The 23,284-nt window shown below is 44.2% G+C and overlaps 1 protein-coding gene across 1 annotated transcript in view; it reads left to right on the top strand.

Annotated features, from left to right (window-relative positions):
• The window catches only part of mdga1 (MAM domain containing glycosylphosphatidylinositol anchor 1), a gene marked incomplete at both ends in the record, with an annotated part of 138,086 nt that overhangs the window by 84,878 nt on the left and 29,924 nt on the right, over positions 1–23,284 (top strand). Inside the window, 7 exon segments of the mRNA XM_079737206.1 lie at positions 1,541–1,673; positions 12,943–13,212; positions 15,414–15,743; positions 16,997–17,296; positions 20,535–20,801; positions 23,120–23,257; positions 23,260–23,267. Of these exon segments, the coding sequence (XP_079593332.1) occupies positions 1,541–1,673; positions 12,943–13,212; positions 15,414–15,743; positions 16,997–17,296; positions 20,535–20,801; positions 23,120–23,257; positions 23,260–23,267 (1,446 nt within the window).

A 23,284-nucleotide genomic window follows, 5' to 3' on the forward strand; every position in this document is an offset into this window, starting at 1 on the left:
AGCAGGGTGGGAGAGGAGCTGATACAGACGTATAGGGAACTGACAAACAGATCATCTTTGTAACAGGAAAAGAAAACAAATACATTTTCAATAACATAGACATACAGTAATGTATAGAGGATTTGACACATAGCAACAGACACACATTACACTTCTATTACGAAAATACCCAAAGATACACAGACGTATCAAACAGTTTACCATTAGTCAGATATCCAAATTGTTTTCATCTTTCTAAATCATGACAAACCTCCCTTAGTATTCACAGTAACCTCAACAATTGAAGCAATAATCATGAAACAAAATCACGCAGAAAGTATATCGGTTTGAAAGACAGCTGAACCATCAACCAAGCGGTCTGTCTGCCAGAAAACCTGACCAGCCTTGGCCAGCCATAAAGCCAATCAGATAGCTTCCCAGCCAGACTGTCAGTTAATTAAACCGTGCTGCATCTCAGCCAGTAAACCATATCAGTTCAACAGTCGACTGGTCAACTGAGATCTACTTGCTCTAACTCAATAATCGTCCAACTGTTCATTCATTAGCATCATTGTAATTCATTTCACAATTTGCCATCTGACAGTCGTAACATATGTAACACCTGATCTGCCAATCTTCTGTTTGTATGTGTCCTAAGAACGTGTCAGTTTGCAGGAGAAGCGGCTGGACCAATAATATAAATACTGAAATCATATTTGCATCTTTACAATTATTTGACGCATCGAGATTCATCATAACCCCTGACGCACTCTGAGGGTTCTGGTTCATTGACTAATCAGTGCATGACGTGGGTGGTATGACTGTCTCCTCATGTTTATTTGTGTTCATCAGTGTGTCTGTTTCACCCCAGTTGTTAAATAACCATGTTTTTTGAATAATTATCCATTTCAAACCCAACTTGCAAAGTAGCCACCAAAGTTAACATATAACATATAATATAATTGAGATGTACTAATAGAAGCTACTCTGAGCCATGATCATTAAAATTATTAAACTAATGCTGTGATGTAGGTCTTGCTGCGAATATGAATAAATAAATAATGCGGAGGAACTTGGTGTGTTTTGACACAAAAGATATATGCAGGCAAATGGATGCGCTAATATCATACTGCTGTGCGGTTGTGTTTTTTCTTGTGTATGTGTTTGCGTGGGTATGTGATTGTTTGCGTGTGTGTGTGTGTGTATCTTTGTGTGTGCTTCTGTGTGTATTTATGCTTGTGTGCTTCTGCTCCGTCTGTCTGTATGTGCGTGTGTCTGTCTGTGTGTGAGTCTGTACGTCTGTGTGTGAGTATGTGTGTGTGTGCATATGCGTTTGTGTGTGTCTCTGTGTGTGTGCATGTATGTGCGTGTGTGTGTGTGTGTGTGTGTGTGTGTGTGTGTGTGTGTGTGTGAATGTGTTTGTGTGTGCATGTGGCCTCCATAGCCACATGAAATGGCATCGACGAAACCCCCCACAATAACCCAGCTCAGGTAGAGCAACATCATCATCAAATAAGATGGAGAGCGACAAGCAAGCAAGTGTGCGTGTGTCCTGTTCCAGGGCGAGACCAAGGTGCTGAAGCTCAAGAACCTGAGGCTCAAGGACTTCGCCAACTACACCTGCCAGGTGTCCGTCCGCAACGTGTGCAACATTGAGGACAAGTCCGTCACCTTCCGCCTCACCAATGGAACCAGTAAGTCATGTCTAGTTGAAACTACTACCACTGCGTGTACACACTCACAGACACACATTCACACACACAAAAACACACACACACACACACACACACACACACACACACACACACACACACACACACACACACACACACACACACACACACACACACACACACAGACACATACATAAACCAACACACACACGTAGATGTGAACACACACACTCACATACACGCATACGCACACAAAATAATACAGACAGACACACATAAGCAGACGTATGCCCACACACACACTCTGGAGGCTGTTTGTTTTCTCTCATGTATTTTCTTTTTACTTCATTTTGTGCAGTTTCCTTGTTTAATGTCTAGAATCCTCATTTTCTTGATGTTCGTTTCTGCCTTGTTTTTCTGTTCCAACGTCTTGCTCTTCAGACAATGCGTCTTCATTCCTCCTGTAGCGCAAAACTGTTTCAGCTTCTCCGCTTCTTCTCTGATATAATGTTGCTTCACTGACAACCTCCCTTTTTAACTTTAATTCTTAAAATTCCCTCTTGCCCTGAATCTCTCTCTCTCTCTCTCTCTCTCTCTCTCTCTCTCTCTCTCTCTCTCTCTCTCTCTCTCTCTCTCTCTCTCTCTCTCTCTCTCTCTCTCTCTCTCTCTTTCGCTGGCAGCCCCTTCAAAATGTGCTGCAGTTTCTGTCTGGCTTTTTCTTTTCTGACACTTCAGTTCAGGGCTGTCTGCCGTCATTCAGCTTAACAATGGCTACCTATCCGTGACCTCCCTGTTAACTGCCTGTTAGCTACCTGTCACCTACAGATGTAACCTATACAGTACTCCTACTGTTACCTATCTGTTTCCTATAGCTGTTTTCTATTGTTACCTACCTGTCCTGGTACCACCTGTTACCTACATTTGACCTGAAGCTATTACCTATGGCTGTAACCAAACCTGTTACCTACCTGTTACCTGCCCGTTATCGGGGGGGGGGGGTTATACTCAAAGGTAGAGGTTTATACTCAAAGGTGGTGTCTAGTAGAAAAGTACAAAAAGGTTTGAATGCTAGAAGTAGTGACAGAAAGAGAGCTGCATGAAAGAACCCCAGAGCCAGATGAAGAATAGAGCTTGGCAAGAGTTCATTTGCGAGAGAAAGGGAAAGAGTACAGAGCGAGATTGAGAAGAGAGCAAGATAGAAAACCAAATAAGAGAGATAGAAAAGAGATGAGAGAAGTGCAAAAGTAGGCACATGGTCCAGGTCAAAGCCATCGGAGAGTCCAGAGCAGAGGGTTTTTAATGAATCAAGGGAATGCGGTCGTCCAGAAACGCATTCATTAGGCAGCAGACGGCCTACAGCACCCAAACAAGGATCATAAACCAGGATTAAAGAGACGGTGAGAGGAACGCGTGAATGGAGCCTAACGGGAGTTGAAGTGGGAGGAAAATAAAAAAGGTATTTTGAGACTTTTAACTACCGTCTTCTGGGCTTTTTCGAGCGACTAAAAAACCCAGCCCAATGCACATTGGTTGGTGTGAGGTGCTGCTGTTGCGATGCTTTGTGCACATTCTAGAGAAACTATGAACACATTTTGTATTGATGGTGACAAAAGAAGCGTTGGTAGACCTACATATTGCTACTTGTTCCGTCTTCCTCAAGATCCCCTCGACACGAAGGGATTTGAGTCTGTTTCTTGGATTGAAGTCAAACGAAAGGAAGAACTTGTTCAACGTGGAGAGGATGATACACATTTTAGTCTAGACATATGCTGAAATCTAGAGGACGGCTGTGTTAGCTCATACTTTGGTCTTATTACAAGCTGCCTAAGAACAATGTATCCTTCTGGGTTTCACACCTTCTCTGGCCTAAAATCATGGTAATTTTACTTTTTGTACACGTTATGGTTTTCTATTGTGCAACATGGTTACACACATTGTATGAGTGCAGTTTGAAAGAAAAAATACATAAAGAAAGACAAAAAAAAAAAACATGCACGCATGCTAATATACAAACATAAGAATAGAATATAGGGAAACAAGAATGTGTGAAAAAATAAAGAAAGTCACATGGAAACAAAATGTATTATTTCTATGTCTGCACTTCAATGTATTTGTGTGTATGTGTGTGTGTGTGGGGGGGGGGGTGTTTGTGTGTGTGTGTGTGTGTGTGTGTGTGTGTGTGTGTGTGTGTGTGTGTGTGTGTGTGTGTGTGTGTGTGTGTGTGTGTGTGTGTGTGTGTGTTTCTGTGTGCGTTTCTGTGTGTGTGGTGCCACCTAAATTTTAACCTGGCTGCCTGAGGTCCAGCTATCTACTGTGATGAATGGAGAGCCTGAACAGATGGCCAGATGCAGTGAGGCATGATGGGAAAAGGATTGAGGCAAGCAGGGCCAGGAGCCGGACAGTAGCTGTAAAGAAAATATAGAGAAGATGAAGGAGAGGGCAGAAGAAGAAGACAGAGTGGCACAGCAAGCGTTTAACAGACAAAAGTCTGGTAGAACGACGAGAAGAGAAGGGCAAACAGGTGGTTGATACAGATGAGAGAGAGAGAGAGAGAGAGAGAGAGAGCACATGAGAGAGACAGAGACAGAGCGAGGGGGCCAAGACTAAGAATAAAGAGACAGAGAGAGAGATAAGTCAAGCCCAACAGACAGAAACACAGACAAATGAGTGCAGGAAATGAAAAAAAAAAAAGGAATCAAAATAATTTGAGGAGAAAGCTGAACTGAGGGACAGACCAAGACAAAAGTCACTGGGCCATTGTTTTACCAATCCCGTTTATTGACGTGACAGCAGCGGCAACTTATTTCTAAGCCGTTGCCAGATTAGACCCCCGACCCCAAACCCCAGCAGCCAGGTGGTGCCTCCAGCACACTGACTCACCGGGATGGGACCAGGAGGATTGATTGATCTCCATCTACTAATCCCCAACTGGCGGCCCTGGCCCCAGTGCCCTGCTCTCTCTGCCAGCCGACAGCAGCCCCCGAATCCCCCCGCCTTCCCCTGCCTGCATGATTGAAGCACAACAGGAAGGGGCGTGGAGCTGGCTCCAAACATGGTCGTGTCTTCCAGGGAGGTGAGGCCGAAGGGGGGAGTCGCAGGGGGGGGAGTGCGAGGTGAGATTACCAGGGATGGGAATAGGTCGTAGTTCGTTGGTTTAGTAATGTTTTGTTTTTTTGGGTCTGATCCAGCATACATTAGGCTGACAGTAATTATGTTGAGGTATTGTAGATTGTGTAATATATTGCAGAGAATATAGTTGTAGCATAAACAGCGAATCTGGCTCCCCAATTTAATAAATGGAGGGCCTGGTGTGTTATTTAGGGCAATGAGAACAACACATGATATTATGGGATATTATATAACAGTGTGTTGCATAACTAGATGAAATATGTTATATTATTTCAGGGACAAGCTAATGTGTGTAGTTATTGTGTTTGACTTCCATCTTCCTTGAGGCATCCTTGAAGAAAATCACTTCTGCTCATCAACAACGTGTATAATACAAATTTACTGGAAGACACGCTGGAATAAACTGTTTGCTAAATAGCACATCATATTATGTTTAAAAGTTTTTGCACTACTACATCAGTTCACTTTTTTCACCACCTGAAATTCACACCAACAACAATGCAGTTGGATGTGGGGAGAAAAATGTTGCAAAAGCTGCTCGATATAATGGACAACAGTACACACCCCCTACACCTCTAACTGGTCAGACGCTGCTCCGGCTGGAGGCTTCTTCAGTTCCGCTGATCTCCTGTAACGACCCTTACAGGAGATCAGTCCCAGCCACTGGCCACCTCCAATGAAAATATCTCCCCTCCGAGTGGCAATGCGTAACGCACATTGTACAGTATATAAATAGAATATCCTGCCTTGAAGTTAGAAAAATCAATACTTTTTCATTATATTTGTAGCTAGTGTAGTGTATAGTATGGTATTTGTATTTTTACATATTTTTTACCTTTACATTTACATTTTACCTATCTCAGTGTGTGTGTTTTTGTAAGTTATTCGTCATTTATTGCTAAATTGGCACTGCAACACTTCAATGTCCCTTTGGGGATATAAAGAGTACCCCATCTATCTATCTATCTATCTATCTATCTATCTATCTATCTATCTATCTATCTATCTATCTATCTATCTATCTATCTATCTATCTATCTATCTATCTATCTATCTATCTATCTATCTATCTATCTATCTATCTATCTATAATGCATCTTGGCTTCTAATGTGTTAGCGGTTAGCGTGTTGACGTACTCTGTGATCCTGAAGAGTTGTAATCCTCTGCTCCACCTGTCAAGCTGTAAGCTGTCGACTTCAGCTCCCCAGTCGATAAAATATGATTCATACAGCGTATTCAGGAGCCGTCTGGCAATTTTACACAGTTGCTAGTCTTAAAATATGCCATAATGATGCAGTTCTCTGGGTAGATCCTCTCTGTGTGACACTATTGACGAAGCCTCGAGGCTTGACTCAATTCTTTACAAACTATCTGAAAATATCGGTTTAAAATGAATCAGACGTTTGAGTCTTGCTCGGTTTATAGTAAAACAAACAGTTTTACTGTAAACAGTTCATTCATATAATAAAAACAGAGTTCATTCATATAATAATTATTTTTATTTTTTCCTGTTTTTCGTTTTTCTTGGCCACAACAGCTGAAACACATCAGTACAATTATTACAATCTTCCCCAGTATACTTATCACAAATTTCCCCTGTAGGATCACTACAGTTTTGTCTATAATTATTGTATCTTATCTCACTTTACTTCACCTCACTTCACCTGATACAGCTTTGACATAGTTGTCTGACAGACGAAAGCTACAAACACAGGCTTTCATACAGGCGACCTTCACAGTAAGACAAACGGCATACTGGAATTATATATGACCACAGTAAGCTAGGGAGATCTGTATGCGATTCGCACATTTGCAAACTGTTTGTTAGCATTCTTCTGCACAACTACAGAACTGCATACTACATCGATTAGACAAGCTGTCTCTTCTAATAAGGGATTTATTTAAAATATTTACAGGCAGATTTATATTTAAAATTGTCAACCGCCCACCTACTGCTTATGTCTCATGAAGTGAGAGAACATTAAAATAATAAATGTTCAAAATAACCTTGATTTGGAGTTGTTGGCCATTAGAAAAAAACCATACATCTTGGTCTATCTCCATCTTTGTAGTGAGAGGAGGGGCTGTGGAAGACGGGTGTACTGCTAAGGTTGAGAACCATTGTGTCACCCCAAACTCCATATCAGGGCCTTCATAGCTTGTTGAGATTATAAAGTATGGCTACTGATTTCTCATATTGGATTTTTAAGACTGCCTCAAAAAAAATAACCGTAGCTGAAAAAAATTACAATATTTCTCATTGTGTACAGTATATGAGAAATTGTTGTTAACCATTAAGCAGTTCATAGGGATATTTGTGGATGCTACTGAACTTGAATTTCAGTTCTATGTTCAAATACAACATGTTGTTTTTCTAGTTTAGTCGATTTCAATTTTTTTAGGAAGACTAACCTTGCAGTGTCTAAAAAACAGACACACAGGCGGCTGTAGTTCAAGTGTAAACAATTGCAGGAGCAAAGTGATATTAAAGAAGAGAGTGCCAAGGCTAGCGTCTGTGTGGATAAGAGTAGCACTTGTTATTGCATCAATCCTTCAAGTTTAAAATATAATCCTGTGCTCCTTATTTGCAATGGTCTTGCCTCATCTGGTGCTTCAAGTGTCTGGGCTTTCTTTGTAAGTTTTTAAAGGGGTTTGCTCAAGGTAGAACTCATTCAAAGTGTGCATCCTCAAATATTTAAGAACTCTTTGAAAACATTTGTATATGGCTACCCATTAAAAACACACACTGTTTTCTGTCAGTGTGTGACTTCTGGTAATAAAATGCTGCTTCTAATAATTTTATGGGGATGCACTTAATGGAGCCCTGATCACAACAGCCAATAAGATGCACAAAGGAGTCCATTGACCTTGCAGAATAGCCCTGTCCCAAAGGGGCTATGAAAGGGGTTTGGAACCACCAGATGTTCGGTCGATGAAACGATGGCTACTGATGGATTCGTTATGTGTACAAGTACTAAAACTGGGCCGTTAACCATACAATTCATCACCTCTGTTTTCTAAAGCACAGCCACACTGGTTTAGCCCTGGCTATACCTCAGCACATAATAGTACACAGTTTTATCATAGAACCCAATCATTACCAGTGAGTCCCTGGAATACAACCAGCAACCTTCTGGAGGTCTACTACCAGCTCAAGCATATCCTCATTCTGTCAGCACCTTCGCCAAAATATACTAGACAGAAACTCTTTTGTTCCTCTCTTCCCCACTATGGGCCCTATTTTAACGGTCTGAAACGCAAGTGAGAAGCGCCAAACGCAAGTAGCTTTGTGGGCGGTTCTATGGCAATGTCGCTATTTTACCGGCGGATAAATGATTCTTGCGCCCGACGCAAATCTAAATAGGGTTGGTCTGAAGTAGCCTAATTACCCGTAAGTGTGGTTTGGGCGTAACGTGCAATAAACCAATGAGAGTGCCAGCTCCCATCCCCTTTAAACCATTTCTGCCGGCTGCAGCGCGGCGCAACATTGTATCTACTAGATACAATGTTGGCACAGCCGGCACCCATTTGTGCCGGCTGCAGCGCGGCGCAACATTGTATCTACTAGATACAATGTTGCGCCGCGCAGCAGCCGGCACAAATGGGTTAAGAGCCATGAGCGCATTTGAATCTGACGAGTTGATATTTTGACAGCGCGTTTGCAGTCTCCGTTGAGAAAGATGCATGACCACATGAATTTTAAACTTAAAATGGCTCAGTTTATGGCCAAATTATATGGCCTAATTCACACATGGAATAGCGTTTTCTTCCACAACTTCCACAAAAATTTCGGCAAATAAAACTACTTCATAATGGTGCACAAGCAACATTATGCATGCGCCCTTAAAATAGCATCTGAACAACGCGCCACTGACTTTAAACCAGGTGTTTCCTGGTTTGTGGCGGAATTGTTTTCTGAAACTGCAAAATAGCACCAGGGAACGTTTGCGCCACAACACGCCTCCTCCTTTCGCCGAACCGCCCCTTGGGGCGCAAGATCCTTCCCTAATTTAACGACGCGTGGCGGTTGAGGGAAAAGAACGCTCTGCGCCAGTTGCAAACTAGCAACTACACATGCGTCAGTGTAGAAAGTCAATTGCGCCGGATGCAAGATAGGGCCCTATGTCTCCTTCCTCCTACCAAGGCTCATGCGCACATCCCAGCAGGGTAGTCAGAGGGTTCCTCAGAAGAACAGGGGTGTACTGTGGTCAACATAGAGTGAAACGACGCGATGCAGAGAACGAGCGGGAAGAGACAGAAGAGTGAGCTCAAGTGAGATGGTGCGGGAGAGAGAGGAGGGGGCCTAGAAGGAGACATGCTTGTTTACCTGGCAGTAAAGCTCTGTGGTACACATTAATCACATTACTTTGGATGAAAAAAGTAGGCTTTATCCTGTGGTTCCTGACACCCACGCTTTAGCAGGAAATTAAAACTAGAATTGAGAATCCAACCCGACCCCCACCTCAAACATGCTCTTCCAGCAAGTTCCTGTATTTTATTTTCTGCAGAATCAAGTGTTGTTGACTCTGAAGACGCCTGGGCGAATTCTTAAGTTGTGTGTGTGTGTGTGTGTGTGTGTGTGTGTGTGTGTGTGTGTGTGTGTGTGTGTGTGTGTGTGTGTGTGTGTGTGTGTGTGTGTGTCTGTGTGCGTGTGTGTGCGTGCGTGTGTGTCTGTGTGCGTGTATGTTTATATGTGTGAGTTTTGTGAGTGTGTCTAAGTGGGTGTGTGTTTTCTAATGTGATAGAATTGGAGTGGACAGTGCTGTTTTGTTGGCTGATTGCCGTTGCGACACCATTTACATTCATTGTCAGCCCAAGCGCCGTCAGCGCGAGATGCTACAGACAGAGATGCTACGAGTGTTCCCGAGCAGATATATAAGTTCAGCCACATGCGCTGAATGAATAACCAAGCCTTGTTGCGTTACATCTCTGAGGCTTCCCCTTATTTCACTCTCATTTCCGTGAAAGCAATCTGTTGAAGCAGGGGATTAGAGGAGAGCTTGTTGTACACAAGGTCTATTAGAGAAATGAATTTGATTCCTGATTTGTAGAGTCTCACTATTTTGGGGGATTCATGTTCTCTCAGGTTGGTAGATTAAAACATTCTGCTCCTAGTTTTGGAGTTTGAGCATCAGGAATGAACCCATTGGTATTCTCTGCAAACATATCGTTTCTATTGGAAAGCTGCACGCCGGAGACACACACAGTGCCCCCTCACACACACATACAGACGCAACAATGTTCAAATCGAGTTTTGATCGACTCAAAGCTAAGTTCAGTGTCTGCATTGATTTGTATTCATTCATTCAGTTATTGTCTTTGTGTCTAGAATGTAAATATGTAAATAGTCGCTGGATGAAGAGTAGAGGTCATTAATTCATATCTTATTATTATTATTTCGAGAGAGAGAGAGAGAGAGAGAGAGAGAGAGAGAGAGAGAGAGAGAGAGAGAGAGAGAGAGAGAGAGAGAGAGAGAGAGAGAGAGAGAGAGAGAGAGAGAGAGAGAGAGAGAGAGAGAGAGAGAGAGAGAGAGAGAGAGAGAGAGAGAGAGAGAGAGAGAGAGAGAGAGAGAGGGATGTGTGTTTTGTGTGTGAGTCTGTGTCTGTGTTCTGTTTAAAGAAGGGGTGAGTTTTGTATCAGTTACAATTCAAACCCAACAGAGCCATATGAGATGACTGCAGAAGCTACGGGAAAAGTTTACTTGGATAGTTTAATAACACGTTCAACAGCTGTGATACTCAAGGTAACTGGTTTGACCTTGGTTACTCTGATCACCTTGGGAACGACCGGTGTCCGTAGCAATCCACCTATAGATAAAACTCTTGTATGTTATACGACAAAGCCTCACGAAGACGAGACAGAACTAGCTTGACCTGTTCTGTCAGCAGGGTGTGAAAACTCCTTCTGTTTCTATTATAGGGAGTAAACACATCACCTGCTGTACCAGATGTGAAGCCAGTTGACACAATGCATTATGGATCAAATAAAGTGTTTGAGTTGATTCTTTGTAAATCAGATTTATATGTCTGGTCTGTGTGTGTGTGTGTGTGCGTTTGGGTGCATGTGTTTTTTTTTCTTCGCATTTTAATCGTTTCTGTGTAAATGTGGATTTATACTGTCTTTGTTTTAGTTTGATTGTGTATGTGTGCGTGCGTGCATCAGCACATGCGTGTGTGTTTGTCTATTTGTGTGTATTTGTTACTTTCGTCCATTTTAGAATTTGTCTCCTCTCCTTCCGCCTCCTCTTTTCCTCTCTTTCGTTTTATCTCCCCCCCCACCCTCGTCCTCAGCTCATTCTTCATATTTTTCTGATTTCAGAAGTGCTCGGCCTTGGATCGATGTTAATCCTGCGCTGCATTGCTGTTTCAATGTTGCATCTGCAGTTCTGTTTTAGGTCATTCTGTAGTTTTCCTCTAATGTCTTTTATGAGAAGATTGCTTCAAAGGAGATTGAATTACAAAGAGTTGCCAGGGAAATGAACTTCCCGTCAGTGTTTGGCTATTAACGTGCAACGGAATACTGAGAAGGATAAGGCCAGGGTGTCCTGGAGGACTGCGTTAAACATACTCACACACACACACACACACACACACACACACACACACACACACACACACACACACACACACACACACACACACACACACACACACACACACTTACACACATGCATGCACGCATGCACGCACATGCACGCACGCACACGCACGCATGCGCCCACACATTAAACAAAAAAACACACATATGTACTCCTATACAGGTGCAAACACATATACATCCACCAAACACACAGACACAAACATACATACTCAGAAACCCACTTGCACACAATATAAATATTCTGATTTACACAGAAAATACTCTAAAAACACACACACAGTCTACGCCTATTTTCCAGTGTTGCTTAAATTAGTATGTCATTTGGCAAAATAGTAGTAAAATCATATATTTTTGCCTTTACCAGTTTGTGAACGTTCCGGTTTGTGAATGTTCCACTCTGCTTCAAACGGAGGTGGTGTTGTTTTTGTGATGTTGAAGGCCCTTTTAGAAATCTCTTTGAGGTCACGACGAAGGAACAATGGTGGCGAGGTGTGTGTGGATGTGTGGAGTTGATATTGATGGCCGTGTATTGACGCAGGTAGTAACCGTGGGGATAACATAAATAACACACTTCTCCATCATAGAACTCTCTAGAAAAGGCTAAAACACGTTTTATTAAATCTCATACTTTACACAATTACTATATTGTGCCTAACACACAGGCACAATACAGTAATTGCAAACACATAGAAATGAACTACTTTTGCAGACAAATGTAATAGAACACCTATTATTATAATAGTACACCTATTAAATTTTACGCACAGCAGTGGACCAGTACTTTGAAATGATATTGACTTTGCCAGGGGCTCAATTGGACATGCTCCGCTCTGAGTGGTTTTGAGGAGTATTAAGGAGCATAATACAGATTAAGGTTTAAAGTTGTTTTCCTACAACGGTCGGCCCACATTCATTTATATATTTTTGGAGGACCTCAGCAAAAGTAAATCATAACAATGGAAGAGAAAAGATAAGGTCTGATCAATTCTGAACTATGTCAACAACTCCAACTGAACTATACAGAGACACATCCTTAGGTTGGAGTACACCTGATTATTTTCAAATACAAAATACTACTTGTCAAGCAGTGCACATACATCAATGAGGTCTCAAGATTGACAAAGATGTACCATTTCCATTTTCAAAAGTGGCCTGTTCAGCTCTCAAAAACCAAGGTCCAAAGATGTCAGCCGTGCTTCGCGTAACCAAGACAACAACAAACCGCAAGGATTGCCTCGTTCGTGGTTTGGGGGGATCCCTGCTGAAAGGTTCTGGGTTCGATGGCAAATTTCCCCAGCCTAACCTTCGTACAGGCCTCTTAGGAGGTAAGAGGCCTCCTAACCCTCCACCCACTCCTTTACGTCCTGGTTCGGAACGACCCTGTGAAGCCAAGAGCACATCGAGCAGGAATGCGGCGGGCTGTGATTCTTCGCCTGCTTCATACATTTTGCCTGCTTTGAACCTGAAAATGTCTTTTCCAGGTTTTTGTATGCGATTCAAAAGAGATTTCTGCTCTTGTGAAAGACTAAATGTGAGTCCCTGTACCCCGCCCCCCTCCAGCCTCCCCGGCCCTGCGGCTGTCCGTCAACGAGACGCTGGTGGTGGACCCCGGGCGGGACGTCACCATGAACTGCGAGGTGATATCGGGCTTCCCCCGGCCCACCGTCACCTGGTCCCGCTACCCGGGCGCTCTGCCGCTCAGCGCCCAGGTGCGGGGCAGTGCCCTGGTGCTGCGCGCCGTAACGCCCGCCGACGCCGGGTTCTACAACTGCACGGCGGTCAACAACGTGGGGAACCCCGCCCGCCGCAACGTCAACCTGGTGGTCCGCTGTAAGCCGGGGGGCTGTCGTCGGCGGGGAGGAGAAAAGCTGTGTGTGTGTGTGTGTGTGTGTGTTGGAGTGGGGTGTCTCGATGTGTGTGCATGTTTTAATGTGTGTGCCCTATGCCCTATGTATGTGTGTGTGTGTGTGTGTGTGTGTGTGTGTGTGTGTGTGTGTGTGTGTGTGTGTGTGTGTGTGTGTGTGTGTGTGTGTGTGTGTTAAAGTCTGGGTATGTTTGTCTGTGTGTGTGTGATTGTGCTTGTGTCTTCATCTGTGTGTGTGTGTGTGGGTGTGTGTGCCTCTGTCTTCATCTGTGTGTGTGTGTTTGTACAATCATTTATACACACGTGTTCTACCCCAATGTTTGGAATGAGTTTGTTGTCTCTGAATGCACGTTTCAAACCCTGCCATGACCTGCTTACACTACACACTGAGTGGTCCATTCCCACACGTTTGTTCATGTGTGGGCTTTCAGTGTTTGCGTCAACGTTTTTGACGGTATATTAATTAACATCCATGCTGCTATCACATGGTGTCTTTGGGTTTTGAATAGCAAAAAAAGAATGTTCTCTTCAACATAATTTTGCGTGCTGCTGAAACAAAAGCGTTTCCACTTCTCGGCCCCGGCGGCTATTTTTAGCCCTTTTAATCATCTTTATTCACTCCAATTAGTTATACTGGAGTGGAAGCAATTAGCAAACAGCCTCTTGTGTTAGTTAACAGTGCAGCGAGCGTATGGTGGATGGCTTTCTGCTGTAAGCTTAATGGGCCTGAACACACTGTCACACTGACACAGGTGGGGAGTCGGTGAGGGAAAAACACCCACACACACACCCACCCACACACCCAAAGATATGTAGGCTCATGTGCATTTACACGTAGACACGCATGTGCACAGGCAAAGGCAAACACACACAAAGACCCTCACAGACACATGCACACACAATAATCACGGATATTCACACTCATAAATGCATCAACGCACAAGCACACACTCAAACACACACACCTACACACACACATAAACAAGCATGCACACTCACACATGCTCTGTTGCAGGCTCCGTGCACGTGTTTTTGGCACATATACGCTGGTGAACCCGAGCACATGAACTTGTCTGGCCGGTGCGCAAACACACACACACACACACACACACACACACACACACACACACACACACACACACACACACACACACACACTCCCACACACACACTCCCTCTCACAGATACTGCCTGCAGGAACCCACACAGATTACTCTCTGTCTCGCTCTGTTTTAGTTCTTCTCTTCTCACACATAAAGAACATGAAAACACATTATGCACATGAAGAGCCCTGGCTGCACCTGAGCAACCAGTTAACAAGCTCCAAAGGAGTTAAAATCAAGCTTTCCTCTCCTCCTCACACCTGTCTCGTGGGGATAGAGTGGGTTTGTTTGGTATTCAGAACAGAGGTCTACGGGGAGCCGGGGTGTAAATTGAATGTGACAGCCTAAGTGTTACATTGTGTCCTTGATTTTGTTGTTCCCCACAATCATCCTACTGTTGTTCTCCATCCTTCCATCTCATTCTTTTCCTGCTTTGCTGTATTCTAATGTTTTTTTATTCCTCGCTTTTTTATGTTATTTCAAAGAAATATGTCAGGCCTATGCGTTCCCCTGTTACAGAGATTGTGTTTTGCACAATTTCTCCCGATACGGAACTGTGTTTTCCAACCAAGTTTTCTCTTCCCCTCATGTCCAAGGACTTATCCTTTAACGTCGGTCAACACCCGACCATCTATCTCTGTCAATTCACTAAACATAGATCCCTTCTTTCTTTTTCCCACTATAAATTCACACCCACCACCACCTCTACTTCCTCCATCATTACCCCTCCCCCCAACTCCATCATCATCACCACCATCGCTGCCACTTCTTCCACCACCACCACCATCTCCTCCATCTCCCCATTAACACAACCACCACCGTCGCCATCACCACCACTACCACGTCAATCATCTGCGTTCCATGACCTCCACCCTCACCACCATCACTACCCCCACTACCACCTTAACTTTCTCCATTTCATCATCTTCATGTCTACCTCCACCCTCACCTCCATCAACACCTTCTCCACCTCCACCGCCATCACTACCCCCACTATCACCTTGACCTTCTCCATTCCATCACCTCCACCCTCACCCCCATCCCCTCTCTCCTCCCACCACCAGCCATGAGCAACCTGACCTTCCAGATCACGCCGGACTCCAACAAGGACAGCGAGAGCATCCAGATGGGTCGCGACCTCAAGCTGTCCTGCCACGTGGACGCCACCCCTCAGGACAAGGTCAACTACACCTGGTACAAGAACGGCGCCCCCGTCTTCAACACGGAGACCCTGATCCTGCTGCGCAGCGACCCGGACATGGCGCCCGGGACCAGCAGCCTGGAGATCGTGGACATGAAGTTCCGCGACCTGGCCACCTACAGCTGCGTGGCTAACTTCCCCGGGAGCAGGGTGCAAGAGCTCCGTGTGGACGTCAACGTCACTCAGAGCAGCGGTGAGGGTTCTGTGGAGCGACGGTCCGGTCTCGCGAGGTCCTGTCGCACAGCGGTGATCCTGGAGTTGGTTGGTGGAGAACAACCTGGTGGACTCAATAATCAAAATTGAGAACCAAAAAGAATAAAGTCGGAAATATGCGTTTGTTTAAAGTTAAGCTAAAACGGTAAACTTGATTACAAATAGAAATATCTTAAAATGCAAATGCTGGTCAATGAATGATGCAAGGGTTGTTTGCTTAGCACCAAAACACTCAGACATCTAACACACACACACACATATACGCACACACACACACACATGTTAATATGGTTCTATCTGTGTTTAAACCTGATGGGGTTCATTAAGCAGCCGTTTATTTAGGTTTCTCTAGATATGTGTCAACGCCCCGTGAAATTCAACTTGGTAACCCCAGCAGCTGTTCCACTTTACTCTCCTATACCTTCTGGCTTCCCCATCTTTCTCTCTATCACTTTCTTGCTCTCTGCATGTATCTCTCTCTCTCTCTCTCTCTCTCTCTCTCTCTCTCTCTCTCTCTCTCTCTCTCTCTCTCTCTCTCTCTCTCTCTCTCTACATCTCTTTGTGTTGTCAACCCACTTTCATTTTGTACTGATTACAATTTCACTTCCACCCTCTATGTGGACTCTGTGTGTCCTTGTTTTAGATGATATACTGGGCTGCTCAGCGTGTGTTTATCGTGTGTTCTACTGAATGGCCAACTGGCAGTTCTTAATATGTTAATCAGGTTACAGTATACATTATTGAGCAAAGCAGTGATCTTACCGCTGGTGAAGGGCACTGTGTCATGAATTAATGAACATGAACACGAAGCATCATCTTTTATCTGCAACTTGACATATATGTGAAGAAACATAGGGAGAAGGGCTTCAGTCAACCTACTTATTTTCAAATTTCATGCCTCGATTGTGCTACTATTTGTGAGAATGACTTGGTGCAGCAAATGGCAACAATTTTAGCATCAATTCAATTGTATTTGTATAGCCCTTAATCACAGTTACCAAGGGATAAAAAGGCTTCAGAGGCTGCATTACCATAAGCCATTCAAAGGAATAACACATTATGGTTGTGATTGTTTATGGTGATTCCTTGACTTTTCCTTTATCTCCTGTCACCCCACAACTCTCCATCTTTCTATCTGACACTTAACTCTTTCCCTCTCTCTCACTCGCTCCCCCTCCTGCACCCGCTCTCTCCCCCTCCTCTCTCCCCCCCCCCCCCCCCCCCCCCCCCCAGTCATCCCCCCGGTGCTGGCGGTGCCCCCTGGGGGCCAGGTGGTCAGCGCCAGGGAGGGGGGCAGCGCGGAACTGGTGTGCCTGGTGGCGGACGGCAAGCCCCGCCCCCCCATCCTCTGGTCCCGGGTGGACAAGGACCAGCTGATGCCGTCGGGTCAGTCGGTGGTGGAGACGCGGGACGGCCGGCTGAGGCTCATCAACATCAGCCGCGACATGATGGGGCCGTACCGCTGCCAGACGGCGCCCTACAACGGCCTGAACATCAAACGCCGCGAGGCGCAGGTGCAGCTCAACGTGCAGTGTGAGTACGGAGGTGGTGGCATGGCCCGGGGGGGGGGCGGTCCGCCTAGTGGGGCACCATAAAGCGAGATGAGAACCGATTTTATTCATCCCAGACGGGTATCACTGCAATCTGCAGCAGACTACGGTGATGGAGGTATAAAAAGAGTGGGCGAGACCAATAGTGCTGTGGTTAGGGTGGGAGTCAATCCCTAAAGGCTCTCGGTTCAAATCCAATGTTAGTTGGATCGTTTTTTTTGTCCAAAAAAGTTGCTTTAGATAAAAGTCGATATCCTCAATATAACGTTTGTATTATCTCATCTGTACTTTTATTCTTACTGCTTTACTCATACTGCTTTACCCAACCATTCATTTTAGGAATATATATTAGAACTATAGATAGTACTCTCCCTACTACATCAGTCTTTTTGCAGTTTTTACCTTTGCTTGGGCTTATACTCCAGTCACGATCACTACACACAATACTACACCAGTACAAAGAGAATAAAGCATTGACTTGAATTCCAAGCCCCCTACCTTTTTGCCAAAGCCTTGGAATTGTTCCAATGTAATATAACTGGCATAACTACAAACACATACCCAGTGAAACTCTAGTTTATTAAAAAGTGGATACGTGTACAGTTTTGTATTCGTGGAGCGCATTGGCCCACAGACATAGCAATGCTTCATGTGGTTGAGTACACTGTTGCAGCATAATTTCCCTGATTGAGTGAAATCAATGATTTTGTGTTGAAGAGAAGAGAAGAAGAAAAACTCACCCGGTTTACTTACTGCGCCAGCGTTTTTTCTAATTTCTAAAATGTTGCATTTGTTTATGTCATTAGGGTTCCTTTCCTGATATTTCCCGAGGCTGACGCTTAAGGATGGATGTGTTTTCATGATGTTAGCTCCATTATTTAGCAGATTTCATCTACCGACCGGATTCCCCCAATAGTCTGCATTCCCTCTGGGTTGATTCCCCTGCAATCAGCCTCCAATAACGCTGCTAAACATGCATACAAACCAGTCATCCTCAGCAAATTATTTTAGTCAATTTTTGTTAGGGTGAAAAAGATACTTGTGCTGTCATAGAAAGCACAGGCAGCCTGTGCAGCAAGCAACGTAATGCTAACACAGTATAGTAAATAAAGAACAGGAAGCTTCACCACTAAAGCTGCAAAACCAATGCTGACATTACCATTCCTCAGCTCAACGTTATTAACTTCACCTTATCAACCGTACCTTTTCTACCTTACCATATTTGCTTGACCTTTCCTGCTCTAGCCTGTTGGTTGCATTTCACCGGTTCTTACCTCATTACCTTACCTTATCCCTATTCTAATTTACCTCACCTCACTGATCATACTTAAGCCGGATTGATGGTCCAGTTAATTAGATCACCACACTATACTTTATCTTAATTTACAGATTCCTCTTTACCTCACCTAAGTTACCTTACCTTATCGTATTTACCTTACCAGTTACTTTACACATCTATTTCTTACCTTACCTTGGTAACCTTTCCTTAAAGTAAGTTACCTCACCTTGGTTTTGTTACGTTAGCATTATACCAGGTTACCATGTAACCTTAACTTAAATCTTTCATCCTTTCTTTACCCTGTCACGTAACCTTACCCTACACCTCTCTGCCTTACCTTACCTTCTTACTCATTCCATTTGTCTCCCTCCACTCGTAGTCCTATCCAAGTTCTACTGTTTTCCTTTTCCAAAGTCACTCCCAAGTCATCAGTATGTGTGTGGTCTCTATTTCCAGCGTAAGGGGATGTGCCCGTACACTAATCAGACACGGGGTTTGCCCATTGACCCCCCTTCCACATCGATCTGGGTAAAACAGCGGTCAGATAAAGAGAAAGCCTTTCAGGGGTGTTACCGGGGGTTAAAACGGTCTTTGTTCCACAAAAACGATATGTTGAGAAAGATCACCTGTGATCTGTGTCACATTTTCGTCTTTTACTCCCTAGGCATGTGATGGTGGAAATCTGTTTAGACATTGTCTAAATGCACTTCAACTACATTTCCTAAACCTAACTTTTATTCCTTGATCAAACCTGTTTGAAATAAATATAAAATAAACGTTTTTTATTGTCTAGATCCAATTTACAATATGACAATGCACAGATTTTTAATTGCAGTGATATTTTTCCGCATGCATGAACCTTTAAATACTTCAAACATTTCAAACAAAAGCTGTTAAAGTGATCTCGTTTTTTTGATAAAGCAGTAACTCCCTGCAAACAATGAATTTACGTTGTTGAATAGTTCAGGCTAGTATTCACAAACATTACTGTCTCACTCCCTCTCTCCTTCCGCTTCGTCATTCTTTTATTTTATTCCCATAGTCCTCCCCTCTCTTCTTCCTCCTTTAAATGTTGATCTTTCTATAACATACCTCTTTAAAGCAATAGGCGTGACAGAGATTGGAAGTTAATTACAAGGGAACTCAGGGTCTCTATGCAATATGGCTCCGGTTATCGTCAGTGCTGGTGGAGGCACCGCCGCGGCTAATATGAGCATGATTAGCTGGGGGTGAGGTGTAGCTTGTGATTTATGTCATTTGCCTGCAGTGCATCATTGCTGACCCAAAGGTACTACCAGCAAGCGAGTCATCCACAGGGGGACATGATAGCGACTGACAGGTTAATTACAGCTGGTTAACAGGGCTAAGCCACGTCTGTGCCCTGTGGAAATCCCTGATTTACAACAATGATAATATTTCCTGAATCTCTGGTTGCTCATAATACAGTCGCCTGTCTCTCTTGATCTGGGAAAATAGTTTTTCCTGTAATGAGAACACAGGAGAAAAATACAAATAATGAAGGAACATTAATCAAGCAAAAAGTGATACTTCCGCTTGGATTTTCACCAAATTTCTGTTGATGAAGTGTCTATTTCTTAAATTACCTCTCCATTACTATTATTCATGAATTAACATACAAGAAACATCTTCAATTAATTTGCTTAAAACGTCTTAATCTGTAGTCATTGTGCACTCATGCTTGGAGCAACAGGAAAACAGAAATGTCAACGATACCATGCTATTTGTCAGTTTCAAAGCGCATGTCCTGTTGAGTTCAACCGGTTAAATCCGGCCCGTGGCGTATTCAAAACTGAAATAAAATCAGTCAAGTGTCTGTTACATTCCCGATAAAACAAACATTTACATAAAAAAACACAAAAAAAAACCTGTGCTAGAGTTGCTGTACTTGACGCTATATCTGACGTGTTCCCCGTCCCCCCAGACCCTCCCACGCTGGACCCCGTGTTCCAGGACGTACGCTCCAGGAACTACCAGTTTGTGACGCTACGCTGCGGGGTGCTGCGCTCCAGTCCCCCGAGGCTCACCAATGTGCGTTGGTACCGCAACGGGGAGCCGGTCCGCATGCCGCTGCTGGACCCAAAGGACGTGCCGGAGTACAAGTTCAAGCTGGAGCCCAACAACAACGGCTCGTACGAGTGCCGCGTCAGCAACGCCGCCGGCACCTCGGCCTGCACCTTCGACGTCTCTGGTGAGCGGCGGGGCAACGGCGAGAGGGACCGTCATCTCAGTGACGCAACGCTTAATTATATTGAATTGATTTAATTATATATATTTATTAGGTTAATCATTGATGGGTTGTGGCCGTGTCGAGTTCTACTCACGTCATATCCCGCCTTAATCGTACGTCGCGCTCACATCATATCCCGCCTCAACCGTATCCAATCAGCGTTGACTAGTTAGGAGCGAAAGAAAGCTCCTACCCCGAGGCAGGTGCTACCACCTGAGCCACTAACTGAGCCGCTAAATGGTAGAGTGGGCGGATCCTCTCTCCCAAGCCACACCCATAGCGGCTGGAGGGAAATTTCCGCCTCACCGTCCGTTGACGGATCCCCATTGACTTTGGATGGGGATGGAGGCGCAATGCATTGTGGATCCGTCCGTTCCGTTGGATCCGTCGGCGCCGTCAAAAAGTTGAAAAATGTTCAACTTTTTCGGCAGCGACGGAACGGTCATCCAATCAGATCGCGTATGCAAATGTAAGCACTGTGACACTACTCGGGCTCTGACAACCCTGGAAACCTCCCCCATCCGTCAGCCACGCCTTCCGACGTCCGTTGACAGACGGTGCAGTGGGCACGAGGCGTCTGTCGGATCGCTACGAAGACCATGATGATATTGGATGTTCGGACTCTGCAGTGCGATACGTCCGTTTTTGATTTGATCGATTTGTTTGGTTGACTGAGACGATAGTACAACCTCGAACAGGAAATTCAGGAAATCGCATTTTATATATTCATTCATATATTAAATGAGTCTGATCGTTGGATAGCAAGTAATTATTTAGTTTAAAAAAGTAGTCCAAAGGGCTATTAAAATGTCTGCATTTGCATTTAATCGCTAAGCAGACATTTTAATCCAAAGCAATTTATAACCGAGGCTTAGCACAAAGCATACAATGAAAATCGAAATAAAGTGCTGCACAAAGTGCGATTTTTTTTATATAAATGAAACCAACTGACCAGAGTGCAGAGTAGCGAAAGGGTTCAAAACACAGGCTGAGTACAATCAGGACTCACATGTCTCTCTCTCTCTCTCTCTCTCTCTCTCTCTCTCTCTCTCTCTCTCTCTCTCTCTCTCTCTCACTCCTCTTCTGTCCCTTGCTCTCTTCGATCATCTCTATAGTCACGTTTCCATCTAAAAGGTGAGGCGAATCTTCAGAAAGTTCGCAAAAAATAAATTCGAATTAGGTGCGTTTCCATCAAGAGGTTGGAGAGGAAAACTACACACATTCCAGGGCTTGTCGTATCCTTTTGATAACATCCTCTCTTAGGTCCTGATATATAGTGGAATTGCATTGTTTTCCATCTAAAATATCTGTAATGTTTTTTTCTTCGATGAGAGCAAGGAAAGTATTATTCACATTGGCCATCTGTTCGTATTTAAAGGATACATTGTACATATTTATAATTCGAAATTCGCCCCAGTCTTTATACACAGACAATATAGGGTCTATAGCATATAACCGTGTTTTCTGATTACAGTTTAATGCATTTCCACAATGTACCAGCTCTCGTTTTGAAGGCTGAACTGACAATTTGACTGGAATTACTTAGTAGGTGTCCATATATCAGGGATTAATGGACACGGTATGATTAAAGGATATGCAAACATAGACAGCCTATTCATAAATATATATGATATAGGCTGTCTATGTATACAAACGCTTAAAATATATATATATTGACACTACAAGTTGATGTAGGCAGGGTTGCTATGGCCGGTCGTTATACAGAAATCGGAAGGACGTTGTCAGTCCTGTGTGTTCAATGTTCGCTACGTCACAGCTGTTTCGAAAAGTATGTTTCCATCTCCCATTTTGCGCATTTACTCTCTTTCGCATTTCTCAAAAACCACCTCAAGCGAGCTGATAAACTTTATTGCGAATTAGAGGATTCTTATGTGAATTTTGGTGTTTCCATCACCGTTTACTGATCGCTGCTTCAAAACTCGCATTAAATAAGGGGGATGGAAACGCAGCTTATGATGCTCTGTCCTTTGCTCTTTTTATCATGCTCTATCTCCTCCTTTGCCCTCTGTTCTCACTCCCCTCTCTCCCTTTTTCACTCTTTCTCTCCCCGCTCTCTTTCTTTCTCTCTCTCTCTTTCCTCCGTCCAAAGTATCCTCTCTCCTCTTGTCTTATTCTTCTGCCTTCCTCCCTGCACTCTCCCTCACCCCTCCCCCCCCACTCTCCCCCCGTCATTCATTTCCTCCTTCTTTCTCTCTCTATGCCTCCCTGCTTTTTGTCACCACCCTCATTGTCTCCCTTCCTCTCCCCTCCCTACCCAGCGAGGCCGTATGATGCTGAGTTCTACTTCGACACGCCCAACCCCATCCGCATCCTGAAGGGGAACAACTACTCCTTCAACCTGCAGTGGACCCAGAGGGACCCGGAGGCCACAGACCGCATCATAGGCTACTGGATCAACGTCGCAAGGTACACACACACACACA

The sequence above is a fragment of the Pollachius pollachius genome (assembly GCF_949987615.1).
Source record: "Pollachius pollachius genome assembly, chromosome: 5".
NCBI lineage: Eukaryota > Metazoa > Chordata > Actinopteri > Gadiformes > Gadidae > Pollachius > Pollachius pollachius.